This window comes from Ipomoea nil, unplaced genomic scaffold, assembly GCF_001879475.1.
Source record: "Ipomoea nil cultivar Tokyo-kokei standard unplaced genomic scaffold, Asagao_1.1 scaffold3195, whole genome shotgun sequence".
NCBI classification, from domain to species: Eukaryota; Viridiplantae; Streptophyta; class Magnoliopsida; order Solanales; family Convolvulaceae; genus Ipomoea; species Ipomoea nil.
This window is the reverse complement of record NW_017619623.1, coordinates 4,453,768-4,472,603: the sequence shown is the minus strand read 5'-3', so window position 1 is coordinate 4,472,603 and position 18,836 is coordinate 4,453,768. Positions and strand designations below refer to the sequence as shown.

At 31.6% G+C, this 18,836-nt stretch overlaps 2 protein-coding genes across 2 annotated transcripts; both read left to right on the top strand.

The window, feature by feature from the left end:
• Window positions 1–7,454: 7,454 nt before the first annotated feature.
• On the top strand, window positions 7,455–15,152 carry LOC109168332 (LEC14B homolog). The gene is made up of 10 exons (XM_019317343.1): window positions 7,455–7,618; window positions 7,877–8,331; window positions 8,419–8,538; window positions 9,957–10,034; window positions 10,525–10,707; window positions 10,881–10,958; window positions 13,519–13,694; window positions 13,770–13,928; window positions 14,505–14,565; window positions 14,701–15,152. The coding sequence occupies exons 2-10, from the start codon at window positions 7,966–7,968 to the stop codon at window positions 14,896–14,898; spliced, it is 1,419 nt and encodes a 472-aa protein (XP_019172888.1). The 5' UTR covers window positions 7,455–7,618; window positions 7,877–7,965; the 3' UTR covers window positions 14,899–15,152.
• A 1,961-nt stretch (window positions 15,153–17,113) lies between these two features.
• On the top strand, window positions 17,114–17,968 carry LOC109168300. The gene has a single exon (XM_019317316.1). The coding sequence runs from the start codon at window positions 17,114–17,116 to the stop codon at window positions 17,966–17,968; it is 855 nt and encodes a 284-aa protein (XP_019172861.1).
• Window positions 17,969–18,836: the final 868 nt, after the last annotated feature.

Genomic DNA, 18,836 nt, shown 5'->3' with positions numbered 1-18,836 from the left:
GAGCCACATTTGTCTTCTTCTTATTTTTTTTTTTAATTTTAAATTTTTTTTGTATATAGTTTTGTTTGGATTATTATTATTATTATTATTATTATTATTATTATTATTATTATTATTATTATTATTATTATTATTATTATTGTTGTTGTTGTTGTTGTTGTTATTGTTATTATTTTAATTTTATTTTATACTCGAACAATAATATTTTTATTATACTTGAACAATAATATTATCAATTATATTATATTATATTATAAAATATAATATCATATATAATATTACCAATTAATAGATTTTATTTAATTTTCATTTGACATTTACTTAACAAATAAGTTTTGAATCTCTATATTCATAATTACGTAACTATATGTTCATAATTATGCTCACAACACTATGTTCATAATTATAGAACTATATGTTCATAATTGTTGAACTATATATTCATAATTATGAATAATTTTGGAATCGTGTCTACCTTGCAAGGTGGACACAATTCCACAGCATAATTTATCGGGTCAATAGTACTAAAAGAAAAAAATCTTCGGACTTCTCAATACTTGCCCACATTGATGGGCAAGTAATTATGTTTGTAAAAGGAACATTGCTCTTCTTATATAGAGGAGCTCAAGAGCTCCTTCTCTAAACATTACCAATGTGGGATCAAATGATCCAACATTATTTATAAAGGGGAGTCCATGGCACCCTTTTGTTTTCTTCTTATTTATTTTAGTTTTAGTTTTATTTTGTATATCGTTTTATTTGGATTACTATTATTATATTATTATTTTTATTTTTTTTAATTTGATTATTAATAAATTCGCCAAAATTTTAACAAATTCGTCATTTTAACATTATAACTTTAATCAAAACCCCAAAAAATTATATAGTAACTCAGTAATTTGCTCCAAATGGCTAAAAACTAATACAACACATAAATTTTGTGTTAATCTTTCACAACCCCCATTAATAATAAATAAATAAATAAGTAATAAATAAATAAATAAAAACTAAAATAAGAATATAAAGTTGAGACTTCTTAAATAAGAACCTTTTGACATCTCAATACTTGCCCACATTGATGGGCAAGAAATTATGTTTGTAAGGGGATCATTGCTCCTCTTATATAGATGAGCTCTCTCTTTTCAAATATTTTCAATGTGGGATAAAAATGATCTCAATATCATTTACAAAGGGAGCCCGTGATTCCCCTTTGTCTTTTTTTTTTTTTTTGTTTTTTTTTTTGTTTTTTGTTTTTGTTTTTGTTTTTAATTTGAATTTTATTTTGTATATAATTTTGTTTGGATTATTATTATTAGTATTGTTGTTGTTGTTGTAGTTGTTGTTGTTGTTGTTGTAATTTGATTATTTGTAAAATTCGTCAAAATTTTAAGAAATTCGTCTGTTTAACATTTTATATTTTATCAAAACACCAAAAATATTATTTAATAACTTAACAATTTGCTCGAAACTGCTAAAAACTAAAACAACTCATATACATTTTTGGTTAATCTTTCCCAAACCCCCTAATAAAAAAAATTAAGAATCAATTAAGATAAGTTTTTTTTAAATAAGAGACATTTGACATGTTGGGTTTTAATAGGTTGTGGAACCATGTCCACCTTGCAGTTCTATGTTCATAAATACTGAACTATAAGTTCATTATCATAAAGCTATATATTCATAATCTTTGAACTTCATATTCATAATTATTGAACTCTATATTCATAATTACAGAACTCTATGTTCATAGTTATTGAATTATATGTTCATAATTATAAAGATATATATTCATAATTATTGAACTCTATATTCATAATTACAGAACTCTGTGTTCATAGTTATTGAATTATATGTTCATAATTATAAAGATATATATTCACAATTTTTGAACTTCATATCCCCAATTATTGAATCTCTATATTCATAATTAGATAACTATGTGTTTATAATTATGTTCACAACACTATGTTCATAATTATAGAACTATATGTTCATAATTTTTGAACTATATATTGATTATTGATTATTATATTCATAATTATGAACTATTTTTTGAACCATGTCTACCTTGCAAGGTGGACACAGTTCCACAGCATAATTTGTCGGGTCAATAGTACTATAAAAAGACTTTGAACTTCTCAATACTTGGCCATCAAAGGAGATCAAGAGCTCCACTTTCCAAACATTTTCAATGTGGGATCAAAATGATCCCACATCATTTACAAAGGTGAGCCACCTTTGTCTTCTTCTTTTTTTTTTTTTTTTAATTTTAATTTTATTTTGTATATAGTTTTGTTTGAATTATTACTATTACTATTATTATTATTATTATTATTATTATTATTATTATTATTATTATTATTATTATTATTATTATTATTATTATTATTATTATTATTGTTGTTGTTGTTGTTGTTATTGTTATTATTGTTATTATTTTAATTTTTTTTTATACTTGAACAATAATATTTTTATTATACTTGAACAATAATATTATCAATTATATTATATTATAGAATATAATACCATATATAATATTACCAATTAATAGATTTTATTTAATTTCCATTTGACATTTACTTACCAAATAAGTTTTTGATCTCTATATTCATAATTACATAACTATATTTCATAATTATGCTCACAACACTATGTTCATAAATATAGAACTATATGTTCATAATTGTTCAACTATATATATTCATAATTATGAACAATTTTGGAATCGTGTTTACCTTGCAAGGTGGACACAATTCCACAACATAATTTATCGGGTCAATAGTACTAAAAAAAAAAAAAACTTTAAACTTCTCAATAGTTGCCCACATTGATGAGCAAGCAATTATGTTTGTAAAAGGAGCATTGCTTCTCTTATATAGAGGAGCTCAAGAGCTCCTTTTCTAAATATTTTCAATGTGGGATCAAATGATCCAACATCTTTTACAAAGGTGAGTCCGTGGCACCCTTTTATCTTCTTCTTATTTATTTTAATTTTAATTTTATTTTGTATATCGTTTTGTTTGGATTACTATTATTATTATTATTATTATTATTATATTATTATTATTATTATTATTATTATTATTATTATTATTATTATTATTATTATTATTATTATTATTATTATTGTTATTTATTTATTTGATTATTGATAAATTCGCCAAAATTTTAACAAATTCATCATTTTAACATTTTAATTTTAACCAAAACCCGCAAAAAATTATATAGTAATTCAGTAATTTGCTTCAAATGGCTAAAAACTAATACAACACATACATTTTGTGTTAATCTTTCACAACCCCCATTAATAATTAATAATAAATAAAAACTAAAATAAGAAGACATAGTTGAGGCTTCTTAAATAAGAAGCTTTTGACATCTCAATACTTGCCCACATTGATGGGCAAGAAATTATGTTTGTAAGGTGATCATTGCTCCTCTTATATAGATGAGCTCTCTACTTTCAAACATTTTCAATGTGGGATAAAAATGATCTAAAAATCATTTACAAATGCAGCCCGTGACTCCTCTTTGTCTTTTTTTCTTTTTGTTTTTTTGTTTTTTGTTTTTAATTTTAATTGTATTTTGTATATAGTTTTGTGTGGATTATTATTGTTGTTGTTGTTGTTGTTATTGTAATTTGATTATTTGACAAATTCGTCAAAATTTTAAGAAATTTGTCTGTTTACCATTTTATATTTTATCAAAACAACAAAAATATTATTTAATAACTTAATAAATTTGCTCGAAACTGCTAAAAACTAAAATAACTCATATACATTTTTGGTTAATCTTTCTCAAATCTCCTAATAAATTTAAAAAAAAAATTAAAATAAAAATTAAGAATCCATTAAGATAAGTTTTTTTAAATAAGAGCCATTTGACACGTTGGGTTTTAATAGGTTGTGGAACCGTGCCCACCTTGCAGTTCTATGTTTATAAATATTGAACTATAAGTTCATTATTATAAAGCTATATATTCATAATCTTTGAACTTCATATTCATAATTATTGAACTCTATATTTATAATTACAGAACTCTATGTTCATAGTTATTGAATTATATGTTCATAATTATACAGATATATATTCATAATTTTTGAACTTCATATTCACAATTATTGAATCTCTATATTCATAATTAGATAACTATGTGTTTATAATTATGTTCACAACACTATGTTCATAATTTTTGAACTATATATTGATTATTATATTCATAATTATGAACTATTTTTGAACCATGTCTACCTTGCAAGGTGGACACATTTCCACAGCATAATTGTCGGGTCAATATAGTACTATAAAAAGCCTTTGGACTTTTCAATCCTTGCCAACATTGATGGGCAAGCAATTGTATGGCTATATAGAGGAGATCAAGAGCTCCTCTTTTCAAACATTTTCAATGTGGGATCAAAATGATCCCACATCATTTACTAAGGGGAGCCACCTTTGTCTTCTTCTTATTTTATAATTAATTTTATTTTTATTTTTATTTTGTATATAGTTTTGTTTGGATGATTATTATTATTATTATTATTATTATTATTATTATTATTATTATTATTATTATTATTATTATTATTATTATTATTATTATTATTATTGTTGTTGTTGTTGTTGTTGTTATTATTATAATTTTATTTTATACTTGAACAATAATATTTTTATTATACTTGAACAATAATATTATCAATTATATTATATTATAGAATATAATACCATATATAATATTACCAATTAATAGATTTTATTTAATTTTCATTTGACATTTACTTACCAAATAAGTTTTGAATTTCTATATTCATAATTACATAACTATATGTTCATAATTATGCTCACAACACTATGTTCATAATTATAAAACTATATGTTCATAATTGTTGAACAATATATATTCATAATTATGAACAATTTTAGAATCGTGTCTACCTTGCAAGGTGGACACAATTCCACAACATAATTTATCGAGTCAATAGTACTAAAAAAAAAAAAATCTTTGGACTTCTCAATACTTGCCCACATTGATGGGCAAGCAATTATGTTTGTAAAAGGAGCATTGCTCTTCTTATATAGAGGAGCTCAAGAGCTCCTTCTCTAAACATTACCAATGTGGGATCAAATGATCCAACATCATTTACAAAGGGGAGTCCATGGCACCCTTTTGTTTTCTTCATATTTATTTTAGTTTTAGTTTTATTTTGTATATCGTTTTGTTTGGATTACTATTATTATATTATTATTTTTATTTTTTTTTAATTTGATTATTGATAAATTCGTCAAAATTTTAACAAATTCGTCATTTTAACATTTTAACTTTAATCAAAACCCCCAAAAAATTATATAGTAACTCACTAATTTGCTCCAAATAGCTAAAAACTAATACAACACATACATTTTGTGTTAATCTTTCACAACCCCCATTAATAACAAATAAATACAAACTAAAATAAGAAGACAAAGTTGAGGCTTCTTAAATAAGAAGCTTTTGACATCTCAATACTTGCCCACATTGATGGGCAAGAAATTATGTTTGTAAGGGGATCATTGCTCCTGTTATATAGAGGAGCTCTCTCTTTTCAATCATTCAATGTGGGATAAAAATGATCTCAAAATCATTTACAAAGGGAGCCCGTGACTCCCCTTTGTCTATTTTTTTTTTCTTTTTTCTTTTTAATTTTAATTTTATTTTGTATATATTTTTGTTTGGATTATTATTATTGTTGTTGTTGTTGTTATTGTTATTTGATTTTTTGGCAAATTCGTTAGAATTTTAAGAAATTCGTCTGTTTAACATTTTATATTTATCAAAACACCAAAAATATTATTTAATAACTTAACAATTTGCTTGAAACGGCTAAAAACTAAAACAACTCATATACATTTTTGGTTAATCTTTCCCAAACACCCTAATAAATTAAAAAATTAAAAAAAATTAAAAAAAATAAGAATCCATTAAGATAAGTTTGTTTATATAAGAGCCATTTGACACGTTGAGTTTTAATAGATTGTGGAACCGTGTCCACCTTGCATTTCTATGTTCATAAATACTAAACTATAAGTTCATTATTTTAAAGTTATATATTCATAATCTTTGAACTTCATATTCAAAATTATTGAACTCTATATTCATAATTATAGAACTCTATGTTCATAATTATTGAATTATATGTTCATAATTATAAAAATATATATTCATAATTATTGAATTATATGTTCATAATTATAAAAATATATATTCATAATTATTGAATCTCTATATTCATAATTAGATAACTATGTGTTCATAATTATGTTCACAACACTATGTTCATAATTATAGAACTATATGTTCATAATTTTTGAACTATATATTGATTATTATATTCATAATTATGAACTATTTTTGAACCATATCTACCTTGCAAGGTGAACACATTTCCACAACATAATTTGTCAAGTCAATAATAGTACTATAAAAAGCCTTTGGACTTCTCAATACTTGCCCACATTGATGGGCAAGCAATTGTGTGGTTGTAAGAAGAGCATTGCTTCTCTTATATAGAGGAGATCTAGAGCTCTAGATCTCCTCTTTCTAAACATTTTCAATGTGGGATCAAAATGATCCCACATCATTTACTAATGGGAGCCACCTTTGTCTTCTTTTTTTTTTTAAAAAAAAATTTAATTTTAATTTTATTTTGTATATAGTTTGGTTTGGATTATTATTATTATTATTATTATTATTATTATTATTATTATTATTATTATTATTATTATTATTATTGTTGTTGTTGTTGTTGTTATTTTAATTTTATTTTATACTTGAACAATAATATTATCAATTATATTATATTATAGAATATAATACCATATATAATATTACCAATTAAGAGATTTTATTTAATTTCCATTTGACATTTACTTACCAAATAAGTTTTACTACTAAAGTTTTGGGGGGAAAATTTGTTAGGAGAATTTTACTTTTATATATATATATAGAATATATAGATTAGAATAGAATTTTAACGCAACGAATGGGAAAGTAGAAATCAATATATTTTATAGGAAGAGGGAGATTTTTTAGAAATTGGACGGGAAGTTAAAATTTCAGGATTTTATTTTTATATATAGTATAGATTTTATTCTAAATACGTAATTGCATAATATGAGACACATAAACACACATATACATGTTTTACAATAAAAAAAAAATCTTTTAACATGAATTGAACAATAAATGGTCACCGTAAAAATTAAGATTCAAAATTACTTGGTTTAGGAGTGTGGAAGTGGTCGACGAAATAATGTTTTTCTTATTCAAATGATCCAGATGTTTCACAAAAGATGTTATCCCTTGTCAGTGTCAGATGACTGACTAAACAATAATGAGTAGACCATTTCACTCCACGTATCTCTGGCCTACCACCATATATAAATATATAACATATAATGTACTTAATGCGCACCAAACGCTCCCCTTTTCCACCTGCTGTCCAAAATAAGATTTTCAATCCTTCTCTTTCTCTCTCTCAACAGCGAAAATATCAAACACTCTCCACACTTCACTTTCCTCTCAGACAATTTTCGCTAGGTGAAGTCTGAGATTTCAAAGCGTTCTCGATTAAAAGAATCACAGGTATTAATTTTCCGATTCCTTGGGCGTCCACATTCTGCCCTGTAATTCAATTCATTAATTTTCCGATTCCTTGGGCGTTCACATTCCTTGGGTTTTCATCCCTTTATGGTTTTATTATGCCAACCTGGGGTTATCGAATTTTCTGAACTTATTTTAGCTAACTATCTGTCTGCGAACTTTCTTGAATATCTGCGACATATGATTTGATGGATGTTTGAGGAAGTACCTTGAACTTTATATTTGAAACCATATTTGCAGGGTTAATCTAGTTGATTTCGGTCAATCAGTGTTATATCTTGCAGTCGAGGGAATGTTTGTATAGTTTACGATAAAACGAAGTATTGGCAATGAGTAGTTCTAGAAGGTGCTTTGATGTTTGTGAAGATAAAAATAGAGATAGAGTAGTGCGTGGCGATGGAATGGATAGTCTTGATCATGAAATTGTGCAACTCACAAGGGTTTGTTCTAGTCCCCATCCGGGGCTCTGTGGGGCCAGACCTGGCAAGGTGACTTTACATGTTTCACCAGTGAAAATGTTAGGAGGCAGGGAAGTAAATTATAATGGGAGAGGTAGATTCACTTCGGCTGAGTGCTGTCATGTTTTAAGCCGGTATTTGCCCGTTTATGGTCCTTCAGTAGTAGATAAAATGAGAAGTTGCGCATATGTATCACAGTTCTCTGCTGATGGTTCTCTATTTGTCGCAGGTTTTCAGGTATGGTTTTATTGGTGCATTAGTCTGAGCAAGAGCACCATATAAATCTCATTCAATTATGGTATAAATTTTTTGATCTTCATACAGGATAGCGATATTAAAATATATAATGTTAATCGTGGGTGGAAAGTTCAGAAGGTCATCCGTGCCAAGAGCTTGCGATGGACAGTCACAGATACATCACTTTCGCCGGATCAACGTTTTCTTGTATGTTTGTTTATAGTTATTAGACTGTTCATGAATAACCCCTAGCATGAGAATTATAAATCATATCTACTTCATGTGTTCAAAATTTCCCCCTAATTTTATATTCTGTCATTTTATGTCATTGGCTTAGTTTCTTTCTTTGGAATTGCTAGTGAAATGATTATCTCATGCTTTTGGCTTGTTAATTGTTTTTTGTCACTATATCATCACTGGGGGGGGGGGGGGGGTGGGGTGCATGGATATTTCACACTGAATTGGAATGCTATACCAAGTTGGATCAAATTTTTGTAAGAGAAGTGAAAAGCTTCAATTTGAGGAAAATATGGATGCAGTTTATCTTTGACATTTGGTTTTTAAAATGTATTTTAATATTTGCAATGGATATAGTATAAGTATGAATTCATTTTTTTTTCCCAAATAGTAACAATGGAAAAGAAGAATTTATATTTCAACTTGATTTACAATTCTTGTCTAAAAATAAAATGTATTTTCATAATTGAAATGAAAGAAATATAATTATAAAGTTTTTTTCTCTAGATAGTAAATAAATAAGAATTAGAATAAATAAATATAACAAGACAATTTATTGCTAAAATGGACAGTTACAAATATAACAGTTTTGAATTTATATTGTCTTAATTTCAAATAATTTTTTGATTCATAATTTTCTACTATCTACACAAAAAATCAAATTTAAAAATAAAATAATATTTATATTGTCTTTGATTCAATTGTAAAAAGATACATATTTCATATTACTATCTATTCCACTCCATTTTAATCTCAATTTCCTTATAACCAAATTGGCTTTTAGTGTTTGGGGTTATGATAATTAAGACTATTCTAATAGTTGCTTTTTATTCTTTTATTTATTTATTTATTTTGGGTGGGGGGCGTTTTGGGAGGAACGTCTCTTGAAATAAAAGGGAGGGGGTGTGGGAAGAGTTTTCCATTGATAGTGAAGAAAGTGACACAGGGAGTAGTTGTTTGCCAATCCAGCACCATAAAAAATGAAACTAATTGCTTGGTATTTGTGAAGTATTGGTTCGTTTAGGGTAATTGATGTTTTAAACTTCTATTGTTCTGATAGTTACTTTTACAGCTACCCAAGTTTGCTGCTGAGAAGTGAGAGTTTATAATGAACTTCTGACAATATATATGATGTGTTAACTAGTATTTCAAAAAGGGAATTTAAATTAGCTCTCTTCTCTACCTTCTATTCTGTATATGGGGTTTCGTGAAACTTGACAGTGTCTGAACTGCCCTATAATGTTCTTGCAAGCAGTTGTTTCTTTCAGCTTTCATGACATCTTTACGCTATCATAGTCTGTTTTGTCCTTCCAATTTATTTCTTTTCTTTTTAATTATGTATTTCCCAATTCTAGCTTTCTAATCTTGTCTTAAGTTTCTAACTGCAGGTTTATTCTAGTATCTCACCTATTGTTCATATTGTTGATGTTGGATCCGGTACAAAAGAGTCTGTCGCTAATGTTACGGTATGCATTGTTAGTTTAAATGTTTACTTTGGGAAAAAGCACTGAAATCCTCTTGTTTTAGAATTGAAAATGTCTGACAAATTATATAAATTGTGTATGAGTGTATCATTCCCTTTTCGTGTTTAACTTGATTTCCAATAAACAGTGCTTTAGTATGGACAAAAATGATATATTCTTAATACACGGCTCATGCTGCTGGCCTGCGCTTAGTTCACACTATAGGGCTTGTGATTTTGAGCAGGAGCTGTGCGAGCAGATTTTAAGCTACAGTTAGTCCATTGAACGAAGGTTATAGTACTAAAATTGAGTGAATATTACAACACCAGACATATTTAAGTTATGGTTGTCATTTTGAAAATATACTCCAGAAGAAATAAATTCCCTGCAAGTTGTCATATGATGACACTGAAAAGTCTGTGGCTATTTGTATCTCTGTCATATGATGCACTAAAGAGTTTGTATTTATTTGTTTCTCTTTTGTCTTCTGCAGGAAATTCATGAAGGTCTAGAATTTTCTTCAGATGTTGATGACTATGATGATTATTCTTTTGGAATCTTCTCTGTTAAATTTTCAACAGATGGGCGAGAACTTGTAGCTGGCAGCAGTGATGATTCAATCTATGTTTATGATCTTGAAACAAAAAAACTAAGCCTTCGAATCGATGCTCATAAGGTTTTTCTTATTAAGCATTTACTTATGATGCTTTATTATCTCTAAAATTCTTCATGATGTTTTATATGCTCAAAAATAAGTTAAATGGGTTACAAAGTCTATCAGATCCAAGGGACAAGTGTTTACAGATGTTCAAATATGTTGAACGTTTATATTGCATTCTTTTCCTGCAGTCTGATGTTAATGCTGTATGCTTTGCTGATGAAACCGGCCACCTCATATATTCTGGGAGTGATGATAACCTTTGTAAGGTAAATTGCATTGCCACTTTAGAGTCGATGGAATGATATACTGGTGACCAATTTAAAAAGTGTTGTTTGCATAATTTAGTTAGAGTTGAAAACAAACTCAAAGCCACTACAGTGAAATTTTATGACTTAGTTATCAGCCAATGTGAGTCAATATTGTGAAGAATAAAGGATTCACTGTATTCGATGTAAAGAACTGTATAGATACCTACTATTTATACAGGAATAATTGAATAAACGACTAACCTAATGGTCCCATTCCTAAAAGGGCTTAGGGTTTCAACACCCACCCCTCAAGCTAGAGAGTATAAATCATATTCTCCACGCTTGTTACAAATATACCCAACTCTAGGAGCTCTAAGGGATTTTGTCAAGATATCAGCTAACTGATCTGCAGAATTGACAAAGCTAGTTTTAATACACTTATACACCCTGACACAATCTTCTCTCTGATGAAGTGGCAATCAACCTCGATGTGTTTGGTTCTCTCATGATAAACTGGATTTGAGGCGATGTGTAGAGCTGCTTGGTTGTCACATATCAGTGTCATTTGAGCAACATTGCCACATTGCAACTCTTGTAATAAGTGCTTCAGCCACATGAGCTCACAGGTGGCAAGGGCCATGGCCCGGTATTCAGCTTTAGCACTGGACCTGGCAACAACATCTTGCTTCTTACTTTTCCAAGATATAAGATTACCACTAATGAGTGCACAATAACCCGAAATAGAGCGCTTGTCAAATGGACAACTGGCCAAATCTGCATCAGAGTACCCAACAACCTGAGCATGTCCTCTATCTTCGTATAGTAAACATTGCCCGGGTGCTCTCTTGATATACCTTAGTACTCGACCGGGTGCTCTCTTGATATACCTTAGTACCCGAACAATAGCATTCCAATGAGTATCACAAGGGTTCTCAAGAAACTGACTTAATACACTAATTGCAAAAGAGATATTTGGTCGTGTGATTGTGAGATAATTCAATTTTCCAATTAGTCTCTTGTATCGTTCTTGGTCAGGCAATGGCTCCCTCTGTCTTGGTAGAAGTTTAACATTCGGATCCATTGGATTATCTACAGGTCTACAATCCAACATACCAGTTTCTTCTAAAATATCCAAGGCATACTTTCTTTGAGAAATGACTATACCATTGCTATATTAGGCCACTTCAATTCCGAGAAAATACTTTAGCTTGCCCAAATCCTTAGTCTGGAATCGACTGAAGAGATACTCTTTCAATTGAGATATGCCCTCTTGATCACTTCTTGTAATAACAATGTCATCCACATACACTACAAGGTATATGCATTTCCCATTAGAATGACGATAGAAAACAGAATGATAAACTTCACTTCTGGTCATACCAAACTCACACACCACAAAGCTAAATCTCCCAAACTAAGCCCATGGAGACTGCTTTAAACCATATAGGGAGCAATGAAGTTTACATACCAAACCAGACTCCCCCTGAGCAACAAACCCAGGTGGTCCAATGGAGGTAGCGGCACCTTGATCGGAGATCTGAGGAGAGAGATTTGGCCGGGAAATAGTAGGAAGCTCCGCCGTCGCGTGGCGGCGTAAGGCGACCGGATTTCAGCCTCAGGCTCGCGACGAGGTTCGGGGTAGGCCTGTGGTGTTGGTTTGGGAAAAGAACCACTAGGCAGACGTCGGAACGAAAGAAACAGTCACGGCACTCCGGTGGTGGCTGCGGCAGCAGGAAAGAAAAGGTTATTTAGGGTTTAGGCTCTGATACCATGTGAAGAATAAATGATTCACTGTATTCGATGTAAAGAACTGTACAGATACCTACTATTTATACAGGAATAAACGATTAACTTAATGGGGGCATAGGGTTTCAACAAATATAAATGTTGAGGATGAAATCTTGTGTGGTGTGTAAAGCATGTTGTTGAATTATTTTTTCCATGTTGTCTGATGGCATTTGACTTTGGTTTGAGTGAAGTTATTGGTGATACTTTTGTTGCATATTTCTCATGCACATTTTAATTATATCTACACTTTCAACCGGCTAATAAGAGTAATTTGCATATTTATTCAACAGTTGAACACATCCTCAGCCTCACTGCAATGGCATTTTTTGACACAATTATGAGTAGATGTGAATCACCAGAAGTGCTGAGGATTAACTTTTGTTTGGCACTTTAGACTTTTGTTAAATTAGTTTTCCGTTTAGGCGTTTAATTTGATGAGATTGGACTCAGTAGAAGTCGGGTGATGAATGATACTTCCATTGCAATATTTTTCATGGACTTTTTAATTTTATGCATATGGAAAATCTACACGGCTACATCATTTGTTTAAGTAGTAGACTATAGATCACGGATCAAACCTGTCTTCTTTGGAGGTCTGTAGGGCCTTGGGAATTAAGTCTTAGTAGATCTATTGCCCAATGAGGCAATGATAGGTATTCTCCATTTGCTATTGCATTATTTTGTTGGATTGCAAATATTTCTGCTATTATGGACATATAAAGCATATACTCTGTAAATTAAAAGATTGCAGAGTATACTATTATTATAATAAATACTATGCTCCATTCAGGTTTGGGATAGACGTTGCTTTGCTTCTGAACAGAAAGCAGCTGGGGTCCTCATAGGCCATCTAGAAGGCGTAACATTCATAGACACTCGTGGAGATGGCCGTTATCTTATCTCAAATGGGAAAGATCAGGCAATCAAGCTCTGGGATATCAGAAAAATGTCTTCTAATGTGAATTAGTATGTCTAATTTAAAATCTCATTGTTTTTTGGAGTCCATTGCTTAGTTCTTAAAGAAATGCATTTCCACTGTAGCACTCCTAGGCCTCGAAAGTATGATTGGGATTACAGATGGATGGACTACCCTGAGCATGCAAGAAATAAGAGACATCCTCATGACCTGTCATTGACTACATACAAAGGGCATTCAGTCTTGCGTACACTGATACGCTGCTACTTTTCTCCAGCGTATAGGTATTTAATGGCAGTTCTGATGATTGTTCTATATTCTCATTTTAGAGCAATGAATTTTTGTGCAAAAATCATAAAGTGATTCTTGTTTGCTTCTAATTCATCTCTTGAGTTTCATCCCATCCAGTGCCTTGATGCATATCAGTTGTTACTCTGTATTTTTAATTTGAATATAACTCTTGATTAGCTCATGAAAATTGTTTGTTGACCATCCAATTTACACTGCACAACTTCTTGCTAATTGCCCAAGTTCTAGGCCTGAAGTCCCCTTTTCAAATTGGGTCAAGGCTCTTTGGATAAGTTGTTTATTGCTTCAAGGTTAAATTTGTTGTAATATATTTGAGATGTGAAAGTTGTTGAAACATTGCCATGAATGTGTTCTTGGCTTAGCTGTTTTCCATCCCCTTCCTTGGCTCAAGCATACATAATAATTTACAGTTCTGCACAGTTTTAATGATGTTTAGTAACTCTTGCATTTCAATGCCAAAGGTCTAGTTTTTATCTTCTACAAGAGGGAGTTTGCCAAATGATTGACGACATGTAAATGATAACATGTTTCAATGTCTACTAATTTTACAGCACGGGGCAAAAGTATGTCTACACTGGATCGACTGATTCTTCTGTTTATATTTATGACCTGGTATGCCCGAGGTTTTTGATATCCTAATTTTCTACCCTTGGTACCTATTCATACTAATTTCTATCCAACCTAGTTCGTGTGAATGTCATGTGGAGTTGATGAATTCATGGATCTAAATGTTTGCTTGTCTTGTAGGTGAGTGGTGCACGAGTTGCAAGGCTAGACTTTCACGAAGCACCCGTACGAGACTGCAATTGGCACCCTTTCCTACCCATGTTAATCAGCTCCTCGTGGGATGGTGTCATCGCAAACTGGGAATTTCCAGGTAACGGGGATAGCCCTGTACCAGTAATGCGGCCCAGAAGATACAGGCAACCACAACTGATATGGTAAGCCATAGCCACTTCTGCATCTCTCTCAGACAACACAAAATGTTTCCAAAATCCTAAAATTTATAGTCTTAATGTAATATGAATTTGTGTACTTTCAAAACGTGTTCTGAATCTTAACAGTATATTTCTTACCAGCATGAATTGCGCTGCGAGCCTTGGCCTATGTTTAACATTTACTTGTCCCTATATACATATACGAACATACATGTATATATTTATACCAAGGTCTAGTAATAAAAAGTTCATATTCTTGTACTTAATATATGCTGATAGCAACATAGGCGTAGAGCTGTATACATCTCTTTGACAAACATCCCTTGTTTATTTAAGTTATAATTTGCATTAAATTTTGTATCTCTAATCGCTATCTCTAAAATCTAAATCTATATCTATAATCTATAACCTACGATTCTACATTCTACAATTCTAATAAGAGTCAATAATGTTAGGCAATTTATATCTTGCATCAGGGCGCGCATTACATTATGCGCCCTGATGCAAAATGACGTCGTTTCATTTTTTTTTTTTTTTTTGAAATTTCGCTACCCTATGTTGGCGGTTATTTTTTTTTTTAAAAAAAATCTCTTACATAATTTTATACTAGAATACACATAATTATATACACGAATGTACATAATTGTATATTAGAATACACATAATTATATACATGAATGTACATAATTGTATAATAAAATACACATTTTTTTTAAAAAGATAATACATATAATCTAACATAATACATAATATACAATAACTTTTAACATAATAAACATCAACTCTTAACACAATACACATAAATTTCTTGTTTTTGATGTACATAATTGTATAAAAAAGATGTACATGATTGTAAAAAATGTACATAATTGTATAAATAAATACACATAATTGTATAAATAAATACACATAATTTATAAACAAATACACATAATCGCATCAACTCTCTACATAACTTACCAAAACGACATCGTTTTAGGACTGTGGTGCAGGGTATAACGATTGACAATGTTAGGCCCTTAACTAGAACAAGAAAATGTCGGTAGTATTGTTTAATGATTCATATTATTTTGATTTTAATATTTTATTATTTTTAATAATTTTACTTATTTACCCACTATTATATTATTTTCTTCCCTTCAATAACTTAAATTCTGTTAGTATAAACTTTAGTAACGGAACATTCCGTTAATTATTAATTATTTTTAACTTATTAATTTATCTAAGAAAGATCTTAGGTTCGAACCCTATCCCAATTATAGTGAGAGTAATTGTTAAACATATACTACGAATATATTAAAATGTATTAAAAAATATATAATATAAAATTTAACATAAACTTTGGTCAAATAATTAATCCGACTAAATACATAACATTCAAAGTTAAGCATAAAATATTATAAATCAAGAACTTTAAAAATCATTTAATTTTTATGCATTTTAAAAAAATAAATTTATGTTAAGTTTTTTTTTTTTTCCGTTTAATTAATCTTTTTTTTTATTATTATTATTTAGATCAGAACAAAACTTAATATTTCAATTATATTTTTACATTATTGGTATGATTTAGGTTGTTATGATATTAACTTTTTGTATGTATTTTTTTAATGGTACAATTGTACATTACTTTACAAATATTATACTATTATTTTTTTATCAGACAAAATTGTTCTTACATCATTGTCAGACCTGCGCGACCTAACTACAAAGTTGTTGATCATAAATACAATTACACCTGGACTCTAAAACGACAATTATTGCATGGACCATGGTCCATGCACACAATTGTATGGACCATGAATATCAGGTACATTTTTAATATATTAAAAGTACATTATTTTTGTATTGAATGTACATTATTTTGTACTGAAGGTACATTATATAAAATAATGCACCCTTAGTATATTAAAAATGTACTTTTAAAAATGTACCATACGTACATAAATAATGTATGTGAATAATATGTTTAATATTGTGTTATATTCCTCTTGTAATAAGTTATTTAATATGTGGTGTTAGACTAGTCAGCTTAGAATAGTCTATTAGTCAGGAGACTTTTACGTGTAGCGTTTATCTATAGTATTTGTCTCTCTCTCTGTAACTGATTGGAATAGAATCGCATTTCATCTGGTATCAGCTAAGCCGTAGGTTAGATCCTCCACTTTTCTCTCCCTCCCTATCGTCGATCATCTCCCTACCGTCGACCACCTTTTCCATCTCCGATGTCGACAAACTCCTCTGAGAGAACTGTGACCACCGGCGCACCACCGCCGGCCACCACCCCAAACACCCTATCTACAGCCCACCACTTCGTCTCCATCAAACTCACCTCCCGGAATTTCCTTTTTTGGCGCACACAGCTCGTGCCCTTTCTCCGGGGACAGGGTCTGCTTGGTTACGTAGACGGAGAAACCCCCTGCCCGCTGCCGATGATTGATCCTCCGCCGTCCGACGACTCCGGCGCCACCACGGCTGTACCTCAGGCGAATCCAGCGTACAGGTTGTGGACACAGCAAGATCAGTCCATCCTCTCTCTTCTGATTTCATCACTATCAGAAGAGGTGATGTACTTGGCTGTTGGTCGGAACACGTCGCGGGAGGTCTGGCAGTCCATCACCGTTGCTCTCGGTTCGTCGAAGCGTGCGCGTTGCATGAATTTACTCGGGCAGTTCCAATCGTTGCGTCAAGGCAACAGTTCCCCGGCGGAGTTCCTAGGCCGTGCGCAGCTTCTAGTCGAAGACCTCGCACTCGCTGGCCGGCCGGTATCATTAGACGAACAGAATTTGTTCATTTTTCGGGGTCTACGCCCGGAGTTCAGGGCCATGGCGGCTTCGCTAACAGTTTCAGGTAATCCGATCACCATCCCGCAACTGTCGGATTTTTTACAGGCGCAAGAGTTCATACTTGCGGATGATTACCCGGCGCCGGCTTCTGGAGTCTCGCATTCCGGTCTGTACACTGCTCGTGGCGGACGCGGCAATGGTGAGGGAAATTCCCGTGGTGGACGCGGCCGAGGAGGTCGTGGCGGGAATGGACGTGGCGGCCGCAATGGTCGTGGAAATCCGCCGAGATGCTAGATCTGTCGGGCTCTCGGCCACACTGCTGTACACTGCTTCAAGCGTTACAATGCTCCGCCGCCTCCCCAGGCCAATCTCACGGTCGCCGGAGATGAATCCACAACCAGTGCAATTGATAATTGGTTCCCGGATACCGGAGCATCCGCTCATGCCACGCCCGACACGTCAATGATGTCTCAGTCTGATGAGTACAACGGGAATGACGTTCTGAGAGTCGGTAATGGCACAGGTTTGGTTATTTCACGCGTTGGTTCTGCATCTATTCCATCCGTGTCTAAGCCTCTTAAATTGTCTAATATATTACATGTTCCCGACTTATCTGTCCCATTACTTTCGGTTCAAAGATTTACTAACGAAAATAATGTATTCTTTGAATTTCACAAAGATTGCTTTTCAATAACCAGGGCAACCCTGCTTAAAGGGCCCACTTCTGGAGGGCTATACACACTTTCGCTGTCTTGGTCACGTTTCGCATTCATAAGTTCCCGAACCACTCCGGATATGTGGCACCGCAGACTTGACCACCCACATAATCGTGTCCTAAATAAAATTCTCCAAACGTGTCCGGTTGACAATAAATCCAAAGCAATGGGCGTTTGCACCGCATGTCATCTCGGGAAATCTTGTCGATTCCCGTTAGATAGGGTCAATTCTAGTAGTGCAAATGTATTAGATTTACTTTACACAGATGTTTGGGGACCATCTCCCGTTATTTCTAGTACTGGCTTTCGTTATTTTCTCTTATTTGTAGACGATTATTCCCGCTTTACCTGGTTTTATCCTTTACGGGTAAAGACGGATGTATACAAATGTTTTGAGTCGTTTCGAATCATGGTAGAACGGCAATTCTCGCGTTCTATCAAGTTCA

Bases quoted from the DNA above. Each gene is read 5' to 3' on its own strand.
- LOC109168332 (XM_019317343.1), top strand. From the start codon at position 7,966: ATGAGTAGTTCTAGAAGGTGCTTTGATGTTTGTGAAGATAAAAATAGA. The intron at 10,708-10,880 runs GTTTTTCTTATT...CTTTTCCTGCAG, and splicing joins TTCGAATCGATGCTCATAAG to TCTGATGTTAATGCTGTATG. The intron at 13,929-14,504 runs GTATTTAATGGC...CTAATTTTACAG, and splicing joins TACTTTTCTCCAGCGTATAG to CACGGGGCAAAAGTATGTCT.
- LOC109168300 (XM_019317316.1), top strand. From the start codon at position 17,114: ATGTCGACAAACTCCTCTGAGAGAACTGTGACCACCGGCGCACCACCG.